This window comes from Arachis ipaensis, chromosome B08, assembly GCF_000816755.2.
Source record: "Arachis ipaensis cultivar K30076 chromosome B08, Araip1.1, whole genome shotgun sequence".
In the NCBI taxonomy this organism is placed as follows: domain Eukaryota; kingdom Viridiplantae; phylum Streptophyta; class Magnoliopsida; order Fabales; family Fabaceae; genus Arachis; species Arachis ipaensis.
This window is the reverse complement of record NC_029792.2, coordinates 22,531,514-22,553,274: the sequence shown is the minus strand read 5'-3', so window position 1 is coordinate 22,553,274 and position 21,761 is coordinate 22,531,514. Positions and strand designations below refer to the sequence as shown.

Here is a 21,761-nt window from a genome sequence, read left to right as displayed (position 1 = left end):
AAGAAATGAGTATCCGGAGATCCGACATGAAATTCAAAGAAGAGGTTGGGAAGTTCTAACAAATCCCATCCAACAAGTCGGAATCCTAATGGTTCAAGAGTTCTATGCCAATGCATGGATCACCAAGAACCATGATCAAAGTAAGAACCCGGATCCAAAGAACTATGTTACAATGGTTCGGGGGAAATACTTGAATTTTAGTCCGGAAAACGTAAGGTTGGCATTCAACTTGCCCATGATGCAAGGAGATGCACACCCCTACACTAGAAGGGTCAACTTTGTAGTATGTTTTTAGTAGGATCTAGTTACTTTTAGAGATGTTTTCATTAGTTTTTATGTTAAATTCACATTTCTGGACTTCACTATGAGTTTGTGTGTTTTTCTGCGATTTCAGGTATTTTCTGGCTGAAATTGAGGGACTTGAGCAAAAATCAGATTCAGAAGTTGAAGAAGGACTGCTGATGCTGTTGGATTCTGACCTCTCTGCACTCAAAGTGGATTTTCTGGAGCTACAGAACTCGAAATGGCGCGCTTCCAATTGCTACTTTATATCTGCCTAACTGAGATTTGCAAGGTGACCATAGCTTGCTTCATACCAACAATCTCCGTGGGATTCGACCCTTACTCACGTAAGGTATTACTTGGACGACCCAGTGCACTTGCTGGTTAGTTGTATCGAAGTTGTGACAATTATGAATTAAGATCAAAGCACCAAGCTTTGGAGCCATTACCAGGGATTGTTCGAGCCTGGACATCACAATTTCGTGCACCATAATTCTAAGCATAGAATCTTATTTAGAACTTCAAAGTAATGACATTCAATGGTTCTTTTCATAGTCATATCTGTCTGACTGTCTCTGATTCTGGTGTTGTTATATAAAGGTCTTCAGTAGTTAACATTCTCCAATGTTGTTGCCTAGCTCGTCTAGTCAACACTGAAGAATTTAGGTACTAACACTTGTATTAATGGAGTAGTGTTCAATTTCATCATATGAATATGATAGAACTGAAATATGAACAAATGACACATTATTGAACTTAATAACAATGATGGAAGTCAAATCTTATCGTATCATTAGATAAGACTGGCTATACGTACCAATGCACAGTTGTTGAAATATATCAAAAGCCAAACTTGATACCTTATTTGTTTTTATTGTTATTCTGCACTGCTTGATAATTACCTTCTTTGTTGTCATTTTTACTAATCTCATATCAGGTGACCCTGGCACTTTATTTTGCGGGTTGCAAGTCACAAAGTAAAAGTTCATCACTAAAACCTCATACCACTGGAAACCTGATATATGATTGCTATGTTCTAGATGTTAAAATTACTTTAATCGTAATGGCTTCTGTTTGAAGTTTGTGTTTGCATCTCTGTTGTGTTTTTCTGTCTAGTACAATGAACCCCGACTTTTTAACTAGTGGGAAGTGTGAACATGGTTGATTTTATTTCCTTGACCGTTGGAGAAATTGGATTTTATTTTTTTCGTTTTCTGTTTTACTTTAATAGGTGGTTTGGAATACAACTGAATCCTCAGTTTATGGTATGTTATCCACCTGATGTGGTTCCTTGCTTTTTCTAATTTTATATGATTGCTTAAGTGTATATAATTGGCAGTTATGATGGAGAAAAAGCGTTCTTAGCTTGCAACCCTGCCAATGGAATTGTCAAAATTGCGGTTTTTTTATGATTATTCTAAATACTATAAATATTCCTGCACATATAATGAAATTGTCAAATTGTAGATTTTTGTTTGTTAGAGCTGGAATAATGGGGTGGCTGCTTATCAATTTATCCGTTCTTGCAGAGAGCATCCAAGATGGTACTTTGAGCAAATCAATGATTCTCTTCCAGATATTCTGTGCAGTAATTTCAAAACCTTGCATACTCTAGTTTCTTGAATTTCCTTTTTTTTTTCTCTTTTCTTTTAATAAGCACTAGTTTGGGTATTTGATGAGTGATTTTCTTCACATTTATGCCAGTTATACATCTTGGACTACTTTGTGCATGAACAGTACATGACATCAACGTAAGTGAATTGCGTTTGCTCCACTTGAAAAATTGTTCATCCTAATCTCTCTAAAATAATAAAACATGTTTTCCTTGCAATATTTTCACTAAGTTATGAACTCATGATTGTGATATCTATACTATCATTCATGTTGGATATAATTGTTTTTTATGATCTTATCTTTTAATTTTTGTTTTTAGCTGGAACATAATTGCAGAGAGGTTGGGCTCCATGTTGATTTTTGGAGATTTAGTGTGGATTCTTTTTACTTTTAGCATACAGGTAATTGCTATAACTTAGCTCCCAGCTTGCCATTTATTTGCGCCATTATGTATAGTACTTTTTTGTTTAAACACATAACATGTATTGACATGCTATAATTGCTGTCAGGGCTGGTGGCTCTTGGCGAACGAGGTGGAGTTAACAACGACAACCATTATAGCTAATTGCCTTGTCTTCCTGATTGGGTAACGTGTCTATAATATCCAACCGTGAATTCTATAATACACCACATACACTCTTGAAGTTACATTAGTTCATAACATAAATTTGTGGATCAAACCTTGCAGATACATGGTATTTCGAGGAGCAAACAAGCAAAAACATGTATTCAAAAAGAATCCAAAGGCTCCTATTTGGGGTAAGCCTCCAAAAGTCATTGGTGGAAAGTTACTTGCTTCTGGTTATTGGTAAGATTTCTTTTCATTTGATATCTGTATTTTGTTTCTCTTTTTCTTTTCCCTCTTTCTTGATTTAAGGGGAAAAAACTGAAAAAAAAAATGAAGATTGCTTGGAGTAGATATGCATCTGCTTTCCTTTCACCTTTAATCTAACACATAATATGTGATTACCGATCACTATCTTGAAACATGTTGGGAGGCTTCGGAATAAAAAATAGGATGAGAAAAGGCTCCATTGGCTAAGTTATTCGTTTTATCAAATAGCGAAAGTTATGGTTGGTTTGAGTATTTGTATAATCAAAGTTAAGAGTAAATACCCATAGTCATCCCTGAGATTCACGCAAATACCCATAATAATCCCTAAGATCCCGATTTCCCCATTGTAGTCCTCCAGATAGAGCTCCGAGCACTCAAAGTGGTCCCTAGCCATATTTCAGGTGATGAGTCATCACCGGAGCGCTGACGTGGACTTGGATTGCCACGTGGGAGGGGTCCAAAACGTCGTCGTTTTGGGTTTGACACCCTTAAAAGCCAAAAACGACGCCGTACACAAATACTTTACTTCACTTATCTCTTCTTCTTCCACCTTCGGACTTCTTCTTCATCTCCCCATCAATGGCGTAGCCATAGGGTTGTATTCGCTGGGTTTAGGAAAATTTGAGAGAAGAAGTAATCCGATCAGAAGTTGTTATCGTTCTTCCCCTCCTTCACCACCATAAGCACGAGGTTCTGACTTTGTGATCGGACTCAAGGTAACCTTCTTTTTTTTTTTTCAATACAGTGTTGGTTCATGATATGCAAGTTGTTAGTATAGTTGAGGTTCTAGAGTTTTGGTCTCATTGTAGTGTCTAGGGTTTGAAGGCTGGCTGGGGTTTGTAGGGTTGCTCTATTTAACCTGAATGAAACACGGATGAAACAGGGAGTTGTATGCAGGATTGGAAAAATATATTTTTTACCTCAAATCCTTTAGGTTGGCTTCTAAATTTTTTGAAAGGTATTAGTGCTGCTCGTATAAAAGAAATGCAACAAAATCTTTCCAAGGTTTGTATTCTGGGTTATGTACAGTCTTTTGCTGCTGAAACCTTGCAAAAACTTTCTACTATTTCCCAATGCCAATGGCAAGTTTAAGCATAATTTATGTCCCGTGCAATATAACCACTAATCATCCTGCATATTTGTTATTTTTCTAAAATTGATATTTAGTTGAATGTCTTGCTTTCCTATTTGGCATTAATTGCTTTTATTTTGTTTTCCAATACTCAATGCATTTCCTGTATCCTTGTCCAGCTCAACCATTGGGTCCTGAAGACTTGGTTTGGAGAATGGTTTGTTACTTTCTGTTTTGATATTTTTCGATATGCTTGACCCTCAGTATTCCTAGACTGCTTCTTTTAGGAACTGAATGGCATTGTTCTCCTTTAACTATGGTATTGTTCTGTTTATGATGATGCTACAGATGGCTGGGAAGGTGGTGAAGCTTCATTCCCGAAGATCACAACGTGTAGTTCAAGGGTATGAAAAAGAAGAAGAAGAGATGAAGTCGAAGAGGAGATGAATTATATGAAAATTTGGGGATTTAGGGTTACATATAATACGAAGGACCAACATGGGTACAAATTGGAAATTAGCCAGCTCAGCTAGCCATTGGACCCTCCAGCGTGGCAATCTGAGGCCACGTCAGCGCTCCGGTGATGACTCATCACCTAAAATATGGCTAGGGACTACTTTGAGTGCTCGGAGCTCTATCTGGAGGACTATAATGGGAAAATCGGAATCTTAGGGATTATTATGGGTATTTGCGTGAATCTCAGGGACGACTATGGATATTTACTCAATTAATGATTGGTAATTAGTAATAGTATAATATATTACCAATAAAATTGTTTAATCCCCGTGAATTTTTATTTAGAAAGTCAGTAAATTTAGGTCATGCTGAGATTATATGTATTTAGTTCTTAACTTCTTATGCATTACACAGTACACATTACTTCTTTGGTCATTTGTCCACTTTTTGGTACATGCTTTAAATCAATGTGTACCAAAAAGTAACACTTGACAGATAAAAAAGAACGGAAACAATAACATGTTTTAATCCGTCGTTATTGTTTGTCTATCCAGAACAATGTATATACACTCAATTCACTTTCTCATGGAAGCTATTAACACAAATTGTCGTTGTTGTTGTTATTGTTGTTGAAGAGGTATTGCTAGACATTGTAATTACCTAGGTGACTTGTTTCTTGCTCTCTCCTTTAGCTTACCTTGTGGGATAAGATGATCTCATTAACTCATTTCTTTAAGGCAACTACTCAAATGAAGATGCTAAAAACATCTTTTTATGAAAATTCTTGTGTTAAAAGTGTACTTTGTTTGTTTAGCCACACTTTAAAAAAAATAACACTTTTGTAACACATCAAAATCAAACCATACATTTCATCATCTAATGGTAAAAAAAAAGCATCTTCATATGAAGACAATAATAAAATCTTCATAGTAGTATCCACCTTTCTTTAATTATTTTGCCGATATAAAGTTATAGATATTGATTTTTCTACAAAGAAAATAATGTCAAACCTTGTAGCATATTTTATTCATTTTTGTAGTTCACCAGTACCATACTTCTATCCAATATATCTTCTTATTCTATTGATATGGAGGGAGAGAAGGGATGAATCTCGTTGTGCGAAGAAGTATAAAGAGATATGGACTGAGTACCGAAAACTTGTTCCTTGGAGAATATTGCCATATGTGTATTAGAAAAGAAAAGAAGAAAAAGAAGGATCCATTGTATTGGCTTTTTGCATTTTTGTAGAATTGATACTATTGATAGAAGTTGCATACTGTTTATGAAGGAGTTTATTAATAAGAACCTTGTTTGATTTTATTAAAGTGAGATGAATATTTTAGCAAAGTGGTCTCTTTTTTTTATATTATTATTATTATTCGGTACATTCTCTATGTTTTGATTTTGAGCCATCTAAATAGAAAAAATAAAAGCAATAAAATTTTGTTTTCTGTTTTTTTTATGCAAAATTCTAAAAGAAAAATTAATGAAAACAAAAATAGATGCTGTTAACAAGATTGGTGAACATTGTAGATATTTTGGTCTCTTAACTAGTGCTCGTGATTTTTTTTTTTTTTTTGGGTTTGTTACACTGTATTTTTTAATTCAGCGAATCAAAAACTAATTTATTATAAATTTAAACATTGTTTAAGAATTTATTGTTGGTTAAAACTATAAAATTTCAACACTCAATACTTATTTAAGTAGACAAATAAATTCACACTTAACCAAGCAAGTTGGTTATTAGAAAATAACAAATGAAAAAAGATTTTGATCGCGAGATTCTTAAATCCTTCTTAGATCTTCGTCTTAGATAGGGGTAATTAGATATTCAATAGTTTCATCATGATAAAAAAGTTGAATTTGTCAATATAATACACTAGAGATCTTAGATATGAGTCTTGAAATAAAAAAATAAAACTTTGAAAAACTACCATTTTCATGAAATTTGGTCCAAATAGTCATAATTCTATTCCAAAAATAAAAAATTTCATAGACAGTGACTGACCTAGAGGGGTAAGTAGTAACCTTGCTCTCTAAAACTTTAAAGGATTATACTTATATATAAAATATGTGTTTAAAGAAATAAAAAATATTGTGTAATTTTAAAAATTTAACTCAATAACTATAAATTATGTCTAAATTACTTTTAGAAATAAAAAAATATAATAATAAAATAATTAAAAAATTTATCTAAAATTCAATTCCTCCCTATTAAAATTCTTGCATCCCTCCTTGTCCATAAAATACCATTACATTAGTTAAAATGATAGATTGCTGTCCCCAAACTTGTGTTGGTGTCATCTTTCTTTCTTGGCATACAACCATTTGATGTAAAATACTTGAGAGTTGAATAGAACCTAAAAGAAAAAGAACCTTTTTTCGGTGGAGAAAAATACAGCTCATAAAAGCACAAAAACTAAAACTAATTGCAAACAAAAAAAAAATCAAAATCAAAGCAATATTTTTTAAACAGTTGTCATTAGCCTGTGTTTGTAAGTTAGATTTGATGAGTACGAACGAAATTCTCCTCCAACCATTTCTTTCACCTCCTTTCTTTAAAAATCCCAAATCACATAGTGATCGTTACTTATATGACTGCAAATAGAGCTCAAATTCGCGACAAATTAGTTCTTGACCTGTCGGATTGAAAAATACCGTGGACAACAAAAAAAAATTTAAGAGTAATACACTAATAAAAACTGACCAGAAAAATTAAAATGACAAATTATTTTAAAAATATGAAAATAATAATTTTGTTTTTTAAAAGATAGTATTATTTTTTTCACAAGTAGCAAAATGACTTAAGTATTTATTCTAATTTTTAAATATTTAAAGAATTATTTAAAAGTGGCATATAGAGAATTAGTGCAAAATTTGATATTTAAACTTTTGTTTTTAGTTTCAATCATTCAAACAGTAGAAATAAAAGTATATAAAAGAGACCAAATCTACTCAGCGTAAAATATCAAATTTAAAGATAAAAAAAAATCTTATTTTTTAAAATAAATTTATAAGAAATTATGTCAGAGAAACTCAATTTCTGAAGTTCTTCTAAGAGCATATGTTTATATTTAGTAATTTTTGTCAAACCAATGTTATTATTTGAGGACTTTTATTAATAGAGGTTCACTGATGGAATAAGATGTGACTAACGAAGCTTAGATTTTATGTTATTATTTGACTCATTAAATAATTCGTACGTAATAATTATATTTTTTGTGTAATTTTTTATATGTATATTTATCTATTCTTTCTTTTTCCTTTTACCCTCTTACAAATTATTGGTTAAATTTTGCAACTCCAATATATTACAGATAAAAAGTGTTTCAAATACGTAAAAAATTAATCATCACATCAATATTAAATTTATCATAATAAAATAATTTAATTTATTTATAATGGTATAATAATTTTTTATAAGATGTCAAATACGTATTTATGTATATAATAGCTTATTAGTAACTGATTCTTTTATTCACGTAACATAATTGGTTACGAATAGAGCCAATAGATTATTAATTCGTGTTTTACACTTTTACTATTGCACTATATTCAATTATCAAAACTCTTTTAATTTAATTGTTAGAGATTAATTAGTTCTTAATACGTGAAATAAACGCAGATATGACAAACTAATTGATACGAAAAAAATTGGTAACTAATTAAGCATACATGAGCTATCAATGTATGGGATCAATGTATCTGGACATATTAAATTTCGATAATTTGGTAAAAATGATGATTTCTATAATAAATTAAAAAGTACCTTTCCATATACAGACAAGGAAATGTAAGGCTTAAGGAGGAGCTAAATAAGCTACAAAGCTAGGACTTCATAGAGGAGTAGCACTGTGGCAAAGGAGAATACAAGAGCTAAAAAGAGAAATTGCGCAACAATTTAAAAGAGAAGAAAAATTGTGTGGACAAAGAGCCAAGGTTATCAAAGATTTTAGTGAATTGGCTAAAAGGTATTCAAGATAAAATCATATCTCTTATTCAAAGTGCCTTTGTAAGAGGTAGACAAATCCAACAAGATTATCATTTTGCAAAGAAGTTGAGATAAGGAGATCCCTTATCACTGTATTGTTTCATTGTAGGGTCGGAGGTTCTAATTATTCCGGTGAAGGAAGCGCTAAGTGAGGAAAGGATAACAGGGTTACACATTGCCCTCTCAATTCAAGTTATCTAGGGATGGCAATACCATTCGAATTCGCGGGTATCCATCCTGCTCCTACCCGCTTAGGACGGGTAATTACCCGCCCCGTATTAGGACGGGTTTAAACTCCAATTCTTCTTCTCTTCTTCAACAACAGCAACAACTAAATCTAACAACAACAATTCTTCTTCTCTTCTTCACCAGCAACAACAAATCCATCAAATTCACAATAACAAATTCAGCTTCCTTATGCTCTTTTCGAACTCCTCCTTCCTCCCCCTCCCCACCCAAAAAATTCCAATTCTTCTTCTCTCCTTTAGCAACAGCAATAACTAAATCTAGCAACAACAATTCTTCTTCTCTTCTTCACCAGCAACAACAACAAATCCAACAAATTCAATAATAACAAATTTAGCAGCAACAACAACCATAAAATAAATCTCTAAAAAATTAAATTTGACAACAATTCAACAATCATCAATTGCACTTCAAATCCAAAATTAGCAACCACAGAAATTAAAAAGAATTAAAAAAAATGTTTATGTTCTTCAAAAAAAAGGAAGAACGAAAAAAAGGAAGAACGAAGATGAATCCAAAGCCCCCTAAAACAGCCAAACACCACCATTTGAACAATCGGTAAAGTAGAAAACAGCCAACAAACGCTCTAAAAGAGCGCCGTGTTCTGCCAGTCCCCAACCCACGCTCTCTCTGCTAATGGAGAACATGCATTACCTCTTCCGAGGCTTCACCAACACTCTACAATTTGTTTTGTTTTTTTTTTAAATATTATTTTTATTAATTATAAAGGGTAATTTTGTCAAAATAATAAAATTGTAGTAAAACACAATTTTATAACGTTTTGCAACGTTTAGAATTATTTTAATAACAAAAAAAGGTCGGAGACGAATTTGATTTTTGCCCTAGACCTTAGAGACGAAAACAGTACTTAACCCAATCAGGAATAACATTTGAAAACCAAGTTTTGATCCAGACCAGGGTGAATATTGAGAAAATATTTTGAAGCTCTCAACTCAATAGGAAAAGAAGTTTTAATAAAATTTTTTATTCAAGCTATCCCAGCTTATGCAATAAATCTGGTGATGTTTCCAAAAGGTTTTTGCCAATTCAAACAGCAAAATTCTGGTGGACTTTAACTGCAAAGAGAAAGGAGTACACTGAAAAAGTTAAAGATAAGCAATAACAGCTGAAAGAGGGTTAGGATTCTTCTTCATTTGGTAATTATTTTAATTTTAATTTTTGTTTTTGATGTGACAGAAATTAGGAAGATAGTGTAGTCTTTTGTTTGGACAGGTGGTGAGGAAGAACAAGACATAGTTGAGATATCCAAATCCAAAAACAATGTTGATCATCACCATTTGCCCTTCTGATATGACTATTGTTAAGCTACATTGGGCAGAATATGTCAATTTAACATATCAAATCACCACGCCATCAATGGAGATCAATATAAAGAACAGTCACAAGTCACTAATCATAATTTGGGATCCTAATTAGGTCAATTAAAATTTGAGTCTAATTTGAAACGCGAGGTAAATATACTCCTTACCAGGAGAGCTATGCACAGACAACCAGTTTCTATATATTATATAAAAATTAGTTCAACATTTTTGGGGAAATAAAATGAATCAAACCAACGACAAAAATTGATGCACCAACCAAGTAATCCCCGTACAACTTTTTTTCCTGAAGTGGTATCTGTGCACCACAATATATGTATAACTCAACTTTCCATGTTATAAATACCATTGGATTAAAACAGAACAAACTTCGCAAGTGAACATACATTATAAATCACAGTTTGTGTGGATAGAAACAAGCATGACTATTAGGAAAACGAATAAGAACAAAATTTAATTCCAAACTTGATGATTTTAAGGAGGTTTTTCATAATCATAACCAAGAGTTCAAGACAAGTTCCTCTCACGCATTAGAGATTCTATCTTTTGAACATCTTCTGGAATGTCAACACCATGGGCCTCGTGGTTAACTTTTATTACCTACAATAATAGATTGCAAAAGTTAATTTTCATCTTTTCAAGCTAACATGCACAATAATGCTATGAATGACTAACTCAAAAAAGATTTAAATCAAAACAATCCACAATGACAAAGTTGATAAACGAAGAAGTCATTAGAGACATTTTACATCTATTTCAAAACGTGAAATGTCCTTAAAACTGTAGGCACCTTCTTCTTGTTCAAAGGCAATAGTGAGATGATTAACACTTTGGGATAATTTTATCCCCCCCCACCTGCTTTTTTTTTTCTTTTTTTTTTTAAATGCAAAATCCTATTACAAACTTCAAGAGAATCTGTAACTATCACATTTGAGTCTAATATGTCAGAACTGAATTTTAATTCACAATCAGTTTTATTCAAATTGAGAAGAATTAAAAGATTTATTACATGAAAATAACAGCAAACCATTTTATGCTACGAGCACTCACCAGGTATTCAGTTCGATGTTTGCTATCGTTGGCTGCTAAAACTAAGGTATTTACAGAATATATGCAGCTTTTCTAGATACAATTTTATCAATCATCTCCCGAAAGCTTAAATAAATATGATATTGGTCAATCAATGATTATATATCTTAAAATGTTAATACACCCACCAATGCAAAATACATCTAAAGTTGAAAAGTAACAACCATACCAACCTTATGCAGAAAATTACCATTGATATTTATCATTATTTCCTTATTACTATTAGGATTTCACTATTGTTATAAATAGATGCTAGTATTCCTCTCATGTAAGACACATCACATAACTTTCTCTCATCTCCTCATTACTATTTACTCTATTATTTTATTGGTATTTTAACAAATAATTTAGCAGGAACAATCTTAAAAGCTTGGACTGTTCAATGTATGTAAATGGGATCCGAACCTTGGACTATATTGTATGAGTATTTGACTAAGACACATTTTCTTAAGCAGGTTTATGTAAGAGGAGAGAACAGAAGAATTGGGCTCAATAATAAGCAGCCCAATTAACTGCAAATATAGCTTGCTACAGCTGTATGCTAGGTTAGAGTTCAGACCAAGGAAAAAAAAAAGAAAATAATAAGAAAAAGAAAACACCTGTGGGCTCCATCAGAAAGTTTCTAAGAAGTTTGCCCCAGATTGGATGTCAAACTCTTGAATTTACCTACACACTCATGATGCATGTGTAAACTCAAACACAAAATTCGACCAATAAAACTTGCAAGAATTTACTTATTTTGAAAATAATATTACAAACTAATTACATATCTAATTATAATAAACATTCATAATAAAAGTATAACGACAAGATTCTAGTTTTATCATAATGAACGAAATACTACGTAAACACAAATGAAATCATAAAAAGGTACCGGACATCAAGATCATCAACTTTGGAAGCACTAACTTAAAGTGCTTCACGTATAATGCAGTGTTCTAGTGCTTGAGATCAAATTCTAACAAAAACAATAAATTTACGAGTTTATCCCACGTATGTACAAGTTCTCTCATGTTCATTTAGGTCCAAACTTTCAAGCAAGTATCTAGAGACTAGACTCCTTAGTCATAGGAGTTTACTTGAGAGTTTAACAATTGTAGATAAGCATAAGGGAAAGACAGGAGTCAGAAGAGACTGGAGTTTAGGTAGGCGAGGAGATGAGCTATTGAACATATCCTCCAACCCATGTAGATTTCGAGTCATTTTGAGCAAGACTCTCTTTCACTAAACAGTTCTCAATATTTTTCCATACCCTAATTTTTCTGATCCAGTTCCATCATAATACCACTAAGACTATTTAAGGCCAATGCTAACCAGATAAAATTTAAATAAATGCAAGCCAGTAAGACATTGACAAATTAATGACTTGTATGAAAACATTCAGGAACCTTCATCTTATAGCCGTTCTCGAGGACTTTAAGCTGTTCCAAATCTTCCTCGAGTTGCAATGGAGTAGGCTGAAGATCTGGATAAATCTTCAGAAACTTTGTATCATAGCTCTGCAAGATGTGTAGAAACACAAACATTACATCCCAGTGAAGCAAATACTGGTAATAGACCCCTGAATGAAGAGGAATTATTATTATCATGTCCAAAGAATTGAACACCAGTACCTGTATCCCCAGGTGAAGCAAATAAGGAAACTGTTGATTGACCTTTCCCGACCTGTACCGTGCATGAATTTATTAAGTTTTAGAGAGTGCCTTCATATATATACATATGATGATGATGATGATGATGATGATGATGAAAAATCAACCTTCTAAGTGTTCCTAACTTACTTGTTGAATGGGATCAATCCTCGTGAAAAATAGATAGCATAACCACAATTATCTACGACACATTTCACTCTATTCGGATCAAGTGCATCTTCTGGCTTTAAAGATGTGACTGCAGTACTGAACACCGCATCTGGAGTTGCCTGTAGAGTGTAGACAACATGACAGATCATCGTATGATTGAAAAAAATATAGATCCAGTATTGGGGAATAGATCCTCTCAATTTTTCCTCTCGAGTGATGTTGTGAAATGTGATCTTTTACCATATAACATCTTCTCTCATTTTTTCTTGGTTCTACTTAAAGAGTGTATCGTGAGAGATCACACTTTACAACATCACTTGAGAGAAAAAGTTGAGAACTAGCTTAATAACTCGTTGGTTAATATATTGTCATGTGTGTGAATCTTGTAACCTACTGATATTAAAGGATGCATTCAGTATCATTGATTCCCAATTTTGCTAAGAAAACTGTGCATATAACCAGAGCCTAAAGCAAAATAATCATTCATTGTTGCCACGTAAAAATGTCTCCATCTTTAATGGTATTAGCTACAATAAACCAAAGCAAAAAGTAAATTCTTACCTGTAAAGCTTTGACAATGCCATCAATTATTTCAGGTTCAATAAGAGGTTCATCACCCTGAATGTTGACAACAATATCATAGTTTTTACCAAGCTTCTCTAGGGCTTCACTGCAGCGCTCAGTACCTATCAAGCATAAAAAAAGTTATGAATCATTGTAAGACCAAGAAGAAGAGGAAAGAAACAACCAAATAAAGACAATATCTTATTAATAATTGTAACTTAACAGTTCCAATATCCAACTAATTTTTGTTACCATTTCGACAAGACTCAGATGTCATTACAACATCAGCTCCAAACTTTCGACAGCACTCCGCAATCTTTTCATCATCAGTTGCCACAACTATAATCAGATTAGCAATCAAACATCAAAAAAGTAAACCAGATTAAATGTAGGGAACACTGACAATTTCTAGAATCAAAAGCCCAAGAGGTTTCACAATAGAGAAGAAATGTAAACACTAAACAGTATAACATTACATTGATAATTATCGCCCAAATATTAATGGCAAGTTAACCCCAAGCCCAAAATAATGATACAGGGAAAATGTCTCTCTTCCTCTTGGAAGATTGATGGTTTGTTTGTTTAATGATTTTATAATCTGAAGGTTTGTACAAAGGGTGCTATTGTCAAGGGCCGCCCAATTGCCAAAGATCATGCTAAGAATAAGTCTCATTCTGGCCTAGAGTAGTCTTCTAGAGATTAGTTTGGTAGATTGGTAGATTCTCCATTGTGGTTCAACAATTTGGTATGATGCTAAGTGAAGCTGATCATTCTGTGTTTTATCATCATACTCTACGAGGCAACATATATTTGATTTTGTAAGTTGATGACGTTGACAATGCTAGCAAAGACAATGATGGAATAACTTAGGTCAAACAACATCTATGGCATCATATTTAGACAGAAGACCTTGCATGCCCGTCACTTACAGGCCTGAGAAGGTCATTTGAAGCAACTATTCTTAAAACTTGCTTATGCTTTTGGTGTTTAGATATCAAACTCCAATGTAGGAGCTGTGGATGATGAGCACCCATAAAATATGAGATAGAATTACACAGATGGAAGGAGAATAAGATCAGAATGGTCAACAACATGTTGAAGGCTGGAAGCTCCCTGACTATACTAGTATTCACCACATCATTCATGTATCAAAACCAAAAAAGATTGTAACATCATTTTCCGGGAAACCATTGCCGATTAATTGTTGACACAAAGGATAGGAAGTAGAAGATAACACTAGCTTTTAAGAAAAATCGATTACGATAATATTAAAAGGTAAATTCCTTTAAGGCACCAAATCGAAGTAAAATACCTAATCTAATTTTATCAAACAAGACTTGCTTGCATACGAGAATAGAATATAGACTACAGCTAAGGTGAAACAAATAATATATACTTAAAGGCCTTTATTTTATAACACAATTTCCAACAATTTATAATAGGTAGTTATATAATATAGTTACATTCAAGCCTAGATTAAATGAAGATCATGTACATAGACATACCAACTTGATCCAACGTGGCTGCCAGCTTTGCCCTTTCCCATGTCCTCTGTAAAAAACCGGCCATACATAAACAGTATATATCAAAATTGGAACATTAGAAACAATAAACTCAGAAAAAATTGCTGGAAAAATAGTAAAAGAAATCAAAGGTACTGAAGTTTCTAGTTGACAATAAAAAAAAAAAAATAGAAGTAATAACTGCAAAAATTGAGAGAGATAACAATAAATAAATAAACAAATAGTTAAGCATATAACACAACCTGAAGAACACCCAAAATGCCGTTGAGTGGAGTTTCCCCGCAAGTTAGTGCAGCTTGTACAATTTTGCACTGCCTACACATGTACCCATTTCTCCTACACTTATTTAACTTCCGAAAATCCAACTTCAAACAAGCATACTATGCTCTATTTTCTCATGTCATGTTTGGTACATTGTAACAAGCAACACTTCTGTTGTTTTCTTATTGTTACACTAATTTGTTAAGTTAGTTCAGAATAACAATGTAGCAATAATGATTGACCAGCATCCTTCCTTACTGTACACAAATTATAAAGAAAATTATCATTTGAAATTCTTTAGTATTTCCAGTTGCCATAGAATTCATGGTTTAAAGGAAGGAACTATGTGATGAAGTTTATATAAATACTGTTGAAACTTAAAAGCATCCCTCCAGTTTAACTTTTAACTGTAAATGAATCTAGACCATAGTGTACTAGGATGCACAATTTCCTCTCTCTTTATTCAATTACTTCAAGTTGTTCAGTTTTATTAACGTGAAAAACAAAAGCTAGAGTCACAATTTTATTTCAAGTTGGAAAAACTGTCATGCTCTTTGAAGATTATTATCTGAAAATAGTGTCCAAAAATTCTCACAATTTTATTTCTATACCATGTTCATTCATTTCCCAACATTGGATATGAACCCTGAGCAAAAACTATTCCACGAAATGCACACAATGTCAACAAAAAATCAAATCGGCATTAACATAAAAAAGAAGAAGTAATCATCTATAGTTTAAATGGAAAAAAAAAATTGAAAGAAGAGGATTAGACCTGGATCATAGGTTTACCAAGAATCTCAACGAGAGGCTTTCCCTGAAACCGGGTAGAAGCAAATCGGGCGGGTATGATGCCGACGACCCGGTTCCGGAATTTCTTGACCCGAGTCCAGTAGGCGCGAGCACCGACCGCAGTAGCAACTGCAACTCCGGCCATAATGCCATGGAGGATCCAGAACTTTGCGCTGTTGGAAGACTCAAACGGCGAGGAAGACGACGATGAAGAATTAGAGGAAGAAGAAGACGAAGGTGATGGGCAAAAGGCCATGGCAAAGTGAAGGAGGAGGAGGAGATCGATCTGCGTTAGAAGGTTCTATCGTCAGTGGGTACCTAGTTAGGGGTGGGCATGGTTTGGATTTTCAAAAATCCAAACTGCAACCACTTTAGAACCAGTTTTATGGTTCATGAAACCAAACTGAAACCGAATTAAAAAGAGAAACCAATTCTAAACCGGTTTGAAAAAATAAAAACCGGTTTCAAACCGATTTTAATATTTAAATCCGGTTTTATATATAAACCGGTTTTAAATCCAGTTTTTTAATATCCAAATTTAAAATCCGGTTTTAAATCTGGTTTTTTAATATCCAAATTTAAAATCCAGTTTTTTTTTTTAATCCAATTTTAAAACCAGATTTTTTAACCAAAAATCCAGTTTTAAAACCAGTTTTTAGAAATCCATTTCCAAACCAAATTTTTTAACTAAAAATCCAGTTTTAAAACCAGTTTTTAGAAAATCCAATTTTCAAACCATAATTTTTTTAAAAGTAAAATTAATACTAATGCCTTTTTAAACTATATAGGTTCAATACAACTAGGATTTGGTTCTTTATAAATCTAATGACAATAGCTAATCTAAATAACATTTAATCATTCTCAAAACATCAAAATGATACCACTAAAAATTCTCCCTAAAACAACAACCACAAAATATCAAAAGATGCCAATAAAGTCATCAAACAACCACAACTTTTGAGGAAAATATATCTACAAATAACAAAATATATCTGCAAATACATCAAACAACCACAACCTAATATTTTTCAAACGCTAGCATCAGGTGCTTCAATATAATTTCTAATCGTGGTGCCAACTCTTCTGCAGCCTCCTGTTTGAAGGAAACCAAATGTGGGCCATACATAAAATTAAGTAAATTGGATAACTGAATATGATTCATTAAGCGAAAACAAACAAATATTGTAGTCAGAACCTCTTCAAGTGTTGCAAAAGCTGAACAAGCAGCCACTTGCACCCGCTTAACAACAGCCAGAGAAACATACTACAATCTTTACAATAGCATGTTAAGTACCCAGAAACTAAAATGGATTGAAACTCAGCTAAAACCCATTCAATATGCTAAGAGAACATGATAAAGGTTACTTAGAAAATTAGAAATTGAAACACCCCTTAATGCTTCCCATTTTTTATAAGGTATAAAAGATATAAAAGAGAATGGGAATAGAATCTGATAAAAAATCAGATGAAAAAACCAGATGAAAAAAGTCTGAGTTTGTAGTAGTAGAAAACTGACTTGAGTGGATTAGAATGGTCAATTTCAGGTTACCAAGAGAGCAATTCTGTCAATAATTCTTGCAACATTTGCTGGGTTTAGTGTGGTGATGAGTGGAAGTTCAATTATTGGTGAGATTCTTAGATGGAGGAGAACTTGGCAGCAACAACAACAACAACAAAGTGGAGGAGTTCAATTAATCAAAATGCAATTCAAACTCAAGAATCCCAGCAGCAATATCTCAACAATATCTCAGCAATCCAAACAAATTGCAATTCAAACTCAAGAATAGCATGATAGCATGATGAAAATAATGCAAAACAGCAACTCTTACACACAATCCAATTGATTCGGTAAGCATATGGCAGCAAAATCAGATACGACATAGTGGATTAATAGGATTAAACAATCTCAATAGTTTCAGCAACAATTTCAGCAATTTTGCAATAAAGTAGTAAATTTCCACACAAGCAAACAATGTTCAGACTTCAGACCATCTCAGCCCAGTTTCTCATCAAAACAACAATTCCATCACAAACAGCAAATTAGCTCGAAACACTTTCAGCAACAATCAAAACCTAACACTCTAAAGAAAATCATCCCAACCTAACCACCTATAATCAACTAACAGCAACTAATCTAACTAAGCTAATTAACCAAAATTAATCAAACTTAATAAAAATAAAAAGGAAAATGGACAAAAACCTGGAAGCAGAGAACTAGAACAGGGCAAGAAGAAAGGGGACAGGGATGTTGCAGCGGCGGTGGATGGAGGACGCTGCTATAGGCGACGCCGGCATGCTGGAACTGCGTCAGAACTCTGTGGAAAGAAGAGAAACAAGGGCTACTGCTTGTTCTGCTTGTGCTGGAACTGCTTGTTCTGCTTGTTCTGGTTCAGTGAAAATTCATGGTTACTTCCAGTTTCACGAACTTTGTTGTGCTCCTGGGTGGAAAAACAAAATATGCAATGCAATCAAATCAGAAGCACGACAACCCGAAATTCCTCTAGAAGAAGCACGAGCAGAGGCAAATGGTACTAACCTTGTGACCCAGAGGCAAGAAGCACGAACAGAGGCGAATGGAAAGCAAAAGAACCGGAAGCCCACACCTATGACGGCGAGTCGGCGACGGTGAAATCAAAGGATGACGACGGCGAACGAGAAGGAGAAGACCAAAGGCAGAAGAAGAGAAACGCTGAAACAGAGGTGAAGCCGGTTGAAGGAGACCACACGGTGCCGCCGTGCCGGTGCCAGTTGCCTGCTCCGGTGCCGGCTGCGGCAGAGACTACACGATTGAAGGAGAAGAGCCGAAGGAGAAGACAACTGGATTTGCGCGTGTGTGGTGCAAGGTTCTGAGAACCAGACCGGTCATCAAACCGCTCTAGTTACTGGTTCATTGGTTTACTGGTCCAACCGGTCTAACCGTGGTTCAACCGGAAAAACCGTTTTAAAATAAAATAATAAATAAATTATAAATAAACATCCTAAAATATAATTATAGTCTAATATAAATCTTAAAATATCTTCTAAATTTAAAACAGGAAAAGTCTAGGGGTCCAGCAACTTTGTTAAATTCTGGCCAGCATGTAACTAGCAAAGAAAAGTGAGCCATTGGATGAAATCTCACACCAATCTCACACCATTAAAACCATCATTGATGGCTATTTGATGGTTACAAATCATAAAAGTTGCTGGCCCCCTAGCATTCTTCTTTAAAATACTATATAAAATGTCATCAACCAAAGTCATATGATCTTATCAAAATACAAACTCAAAAGTTAAATAGTAAAAAAAAATACCTAAGACAATAGCTATAACATCCAAATGAAACAACAATTAGAACTCATTCAATTTAATCACTACACCAGCTTCAATTAGTTTTTCTATGCATTTTCAAATCATTACTAAGAAAAGAAAAAGTGCTACTTACACATTACTAAGAAAGTTGCAACCCAAATTTCAAATCACCCAAAGAAAAGGAAAGAACAGCAAACAGGAATTCAACAGGTAATGAATCTGGCCTTCAACAATTTCCTAGTGTCTTCAGAGCAAGAAGGTCACGCAAAGTTGGATGAAGGTTCCATCTAACATATTTGAAAGCATAATTTCTAAAACAAACGAAATAAACAGGTGTTTGCCATTCCGTACATAAAGGAGCACAAATCCATATTACTAGTAAACATCCAGAGGTGGGTTATCAATAGGCAGAGCAAATAGTGACCTGAGGTTTCTCTTCTATATCACTAGCTAAATGGAAGTTCACGTTGAGATCCAATTCCATGGGTTTTCTATGAGAATTTAGCTCAACAAGGGATGAATGATTAGCAAACAAACAACACATGAGAATTAGTGACAAAAACGACCTGCCTAATACCTATTCTGTTAAAAAAAATTGATGGCATCAAAATGTAACAGAGTGGAAAGATCACATCCAATACAAATTCTATATAGCAAAAAAGATAAAATTAGGAATGCTTCCAATATTTTCCAAATGCCAAAATATCAATAACACAAAGGAGAAGAAATCAAAATCATCAACTAAAAATGAAATTATAGTACTTCAATATCGTCATGGTATACACCTTAAAGAAAGACATAATAGAATTACAGAATCATATATCATATATATAAATATAAAAAGCAAAAAGAAACTCATGAAACTCCTTTACCAAGAGGCCGTAGCTCCTCAAAATCATTCAGATATCGAGAACTATGGGGAATCGTATTTGAACCACCAAGATCAGAAGGTTTCGAAAACTGAGATATTCTGGTTGAACTGGTTGACGGACGGCGACAAGACGGCGGAAGTTTAAGGTCGTCCTCCTCGCCGCAGCGACGGCAGAGTTCCTCAATTAGTGCTCTGTGAGGCGGTTAGCAGAACCGATTGGGGGTGGAAAGTGAGCCTTCTGCCCGATCGAACGAGAAGCAAGGGGGAAGGACTTCAATCCGGAAGAAAAAGGGATTCAATGGCTTGGGCGGCGGAATCTGCTCTACGAAGACGACGGACGCCGAGCTGACCTCGAGGAAGAAGCTGCTATCGGTGAAAGCGAATGAGGGTTGGAGACTTGGAGCATGAGGGAAGATAGATGGACGGACGGACGGCGGCGATTTGCAACTGCTTGCGGCGGTGGTGATGGCTAGGGTTTATTTTGGCGATTTGCAACTGCTTGCAATGTGTTTCCGAATCAATCAAAGAAAGGGAGAATCGGGCTGGGGAGAAAAAATCTGGGCATCTGGCCCTTTTTGTGAAAACCGACCAGGTCCCAGTTCGGTCCAACCGGCCGATTTCCGGACGATTCAGTAATTTCCAAACGGTTTTTAAAATGACGGATTTTTTATATAGACCAAACCATAAACCCTTCAATTCCCGGTTGGATCAGTTCGATCGGTCGGTCCGGTCCGATTTTTCAGAACCATGGTGTAGTGTGAAACTGTGAACTGGTTCACTGAGTTAGGGTTTTCCAATTTTGGATCCTAATTCGAATTTGGTTCCGGATCCGAATCCGAATTTAAATTGCTTAAATGGTTTGGATTAAAAAACCAAACTATAAAATTAATGTAATTTGGTTTGGATTTTTTTTAAAAGTCAATAGGATATTCTCAAGATGAACATAGTAATAGAGTTTCCTTTGACCTGCGACTGTCATAGTAATTAACAATGTATTTATTATACTTTGATTCCGGACACCTAATACCCTAGGGTGCTAGTTGAATGGATATTGGGTATAATTTAAATACTTGTAGAATTAATGATTAGTCAAAAAGAAATCCGTCAACTCTCGGTAAGGAATTTGAGCTCTATGATTATAATGATAGAGATGAATAAAACATTGGTCAAGGGGATTGAATGAATGAAGAAATGAGTTTCTTAGGTCATTTACAATTCATTATAATAATGGTAAGAAATTAGAGTTTGACAATTAAACCATACTCTAAGGGTTAACCAAGAGCTAAAAAGATGGAAGGAATTATACTTTGTTCTTCTCGGGTTCTTAGTAAAAATATATTACTTCATAATATCGGGTTGTTAAGGAGTGTTGCTAGACGCCACCTTGATTAGTAAATTTAGTATGACTAATTTACTACCCGCTTAGTATTGAACCTATGGGGTCACACACTACGAGTGTTCTAATCTTTGCTATAAAATTATTTAATTATTATTTTGATTTGATCAAATAAATAATTATATTAATTCAAATGGAATAATATTATACTCTTTGCTAGCACCAAGAATATAATAATAGTATGATAATTGAGAATATTAAATGAGATTTGAGAATAATTAGTTATTCTATTTCTAAATTTGGCTGAGATTCTATCTGATTCTGTTTCAAATTGAGTTATGAATTGATTATATTTGAAGGATTCAGATTTAGAATTTCAAGATACGATTTAAATTT

The 21,761-nt window shown here is 33.9% G+C and overlaps 2 protein-coding genes and 1 pseudogene across 8 annotated transcripts; 2 read left to right on the top strand and 1 right to left on the bottom strand.

Moving 5' to 3' along the window:
* LOC107612033 overlaps window positions 1-4,973 on the top strand; it is an 8,231-nt pseudogene extending 3,258 nt beyond the window's left edge.
* Window positions 10,061-20,595, bottom strand: LOC107613136 (3-deoxy-manno-octulosonate cytidylyltransferase, mitochondrial). 6 transcript variants are annotated; one of them, XM_021109125.1, is made up of 10 exons: window positions 20,031-20,595; window positions 15,851-16,153; window positions 14,797-14,842; window positions 13,544-13,630; window positions 13,289-13,413; window positions 12,707-12,846; window positions 12,539-12,590; window positions 12,314-12,424; window positions 11,525-11,591; window positions 10,061-10,436 (listed from the first exon to the last, which is right to left on the bottom strand). In XM_021109125.1, exons 1-9 carry the CDS (start codon window positions 20,055-20,057, stop codon window positions 11,574-11,576), a joined length of 909 nt encoding a protein of 302 aa, XP_020964784.1. In that variant the 5' UTR covers window positions 20,058-20,595; the 3' UTR covers window positions 10,061-10,436; window positions 11,525-11,573. The 6 variants fall into 6 exon arrangements, with proteins under 6 accessions (XP_020964784.1, XP_016170476.1, XP_016170479.1 ...); XM_016314990.2 differs by lacking the exons at window positions 11,525-11,591; window positions 20,031-20,595 and adding exons at window positions 16,886-16,960; window positions 18,068-18,205; XM_016314993.2 differs by lacking the exons at window positions 11,525-11,591; window positions 20,031-20,595 and adding exons at window positions 16,886-16,960; window positions 17,384-17,513.
* LOC107613137 lies at window positions 18,186-20,843 on the top strand. Of its 2 annotated transcripts, XM_021109126.1 has the most exons (3): window positions 18,186-18,324; window positions 18,404-18,710; window positions 20,786-20,843. In XM_021109126.1, the coding sequence occupies exons 1-3, from the start codon at window positions 18,270-18,272 to the stop codon at window positions 20,796-20,798; spliced, it is 375 nt and encodes a 124-aa protein (XP_020964785.1). In that variant the 5' UTR covers window positions 18,186-18,269; the 3' UTR covers window positions 20,799-20,843. The 2 variants fall into 2 exon arrangements, with proteins under 2 accessions (XP_020964785.1, XP_016170481.1); XM_016314995.2 differs by lacking the exon at window positions 20,786-20,843 and having other exon boundaries at window positions 18,188-18,324; window positions 18,404-18,795.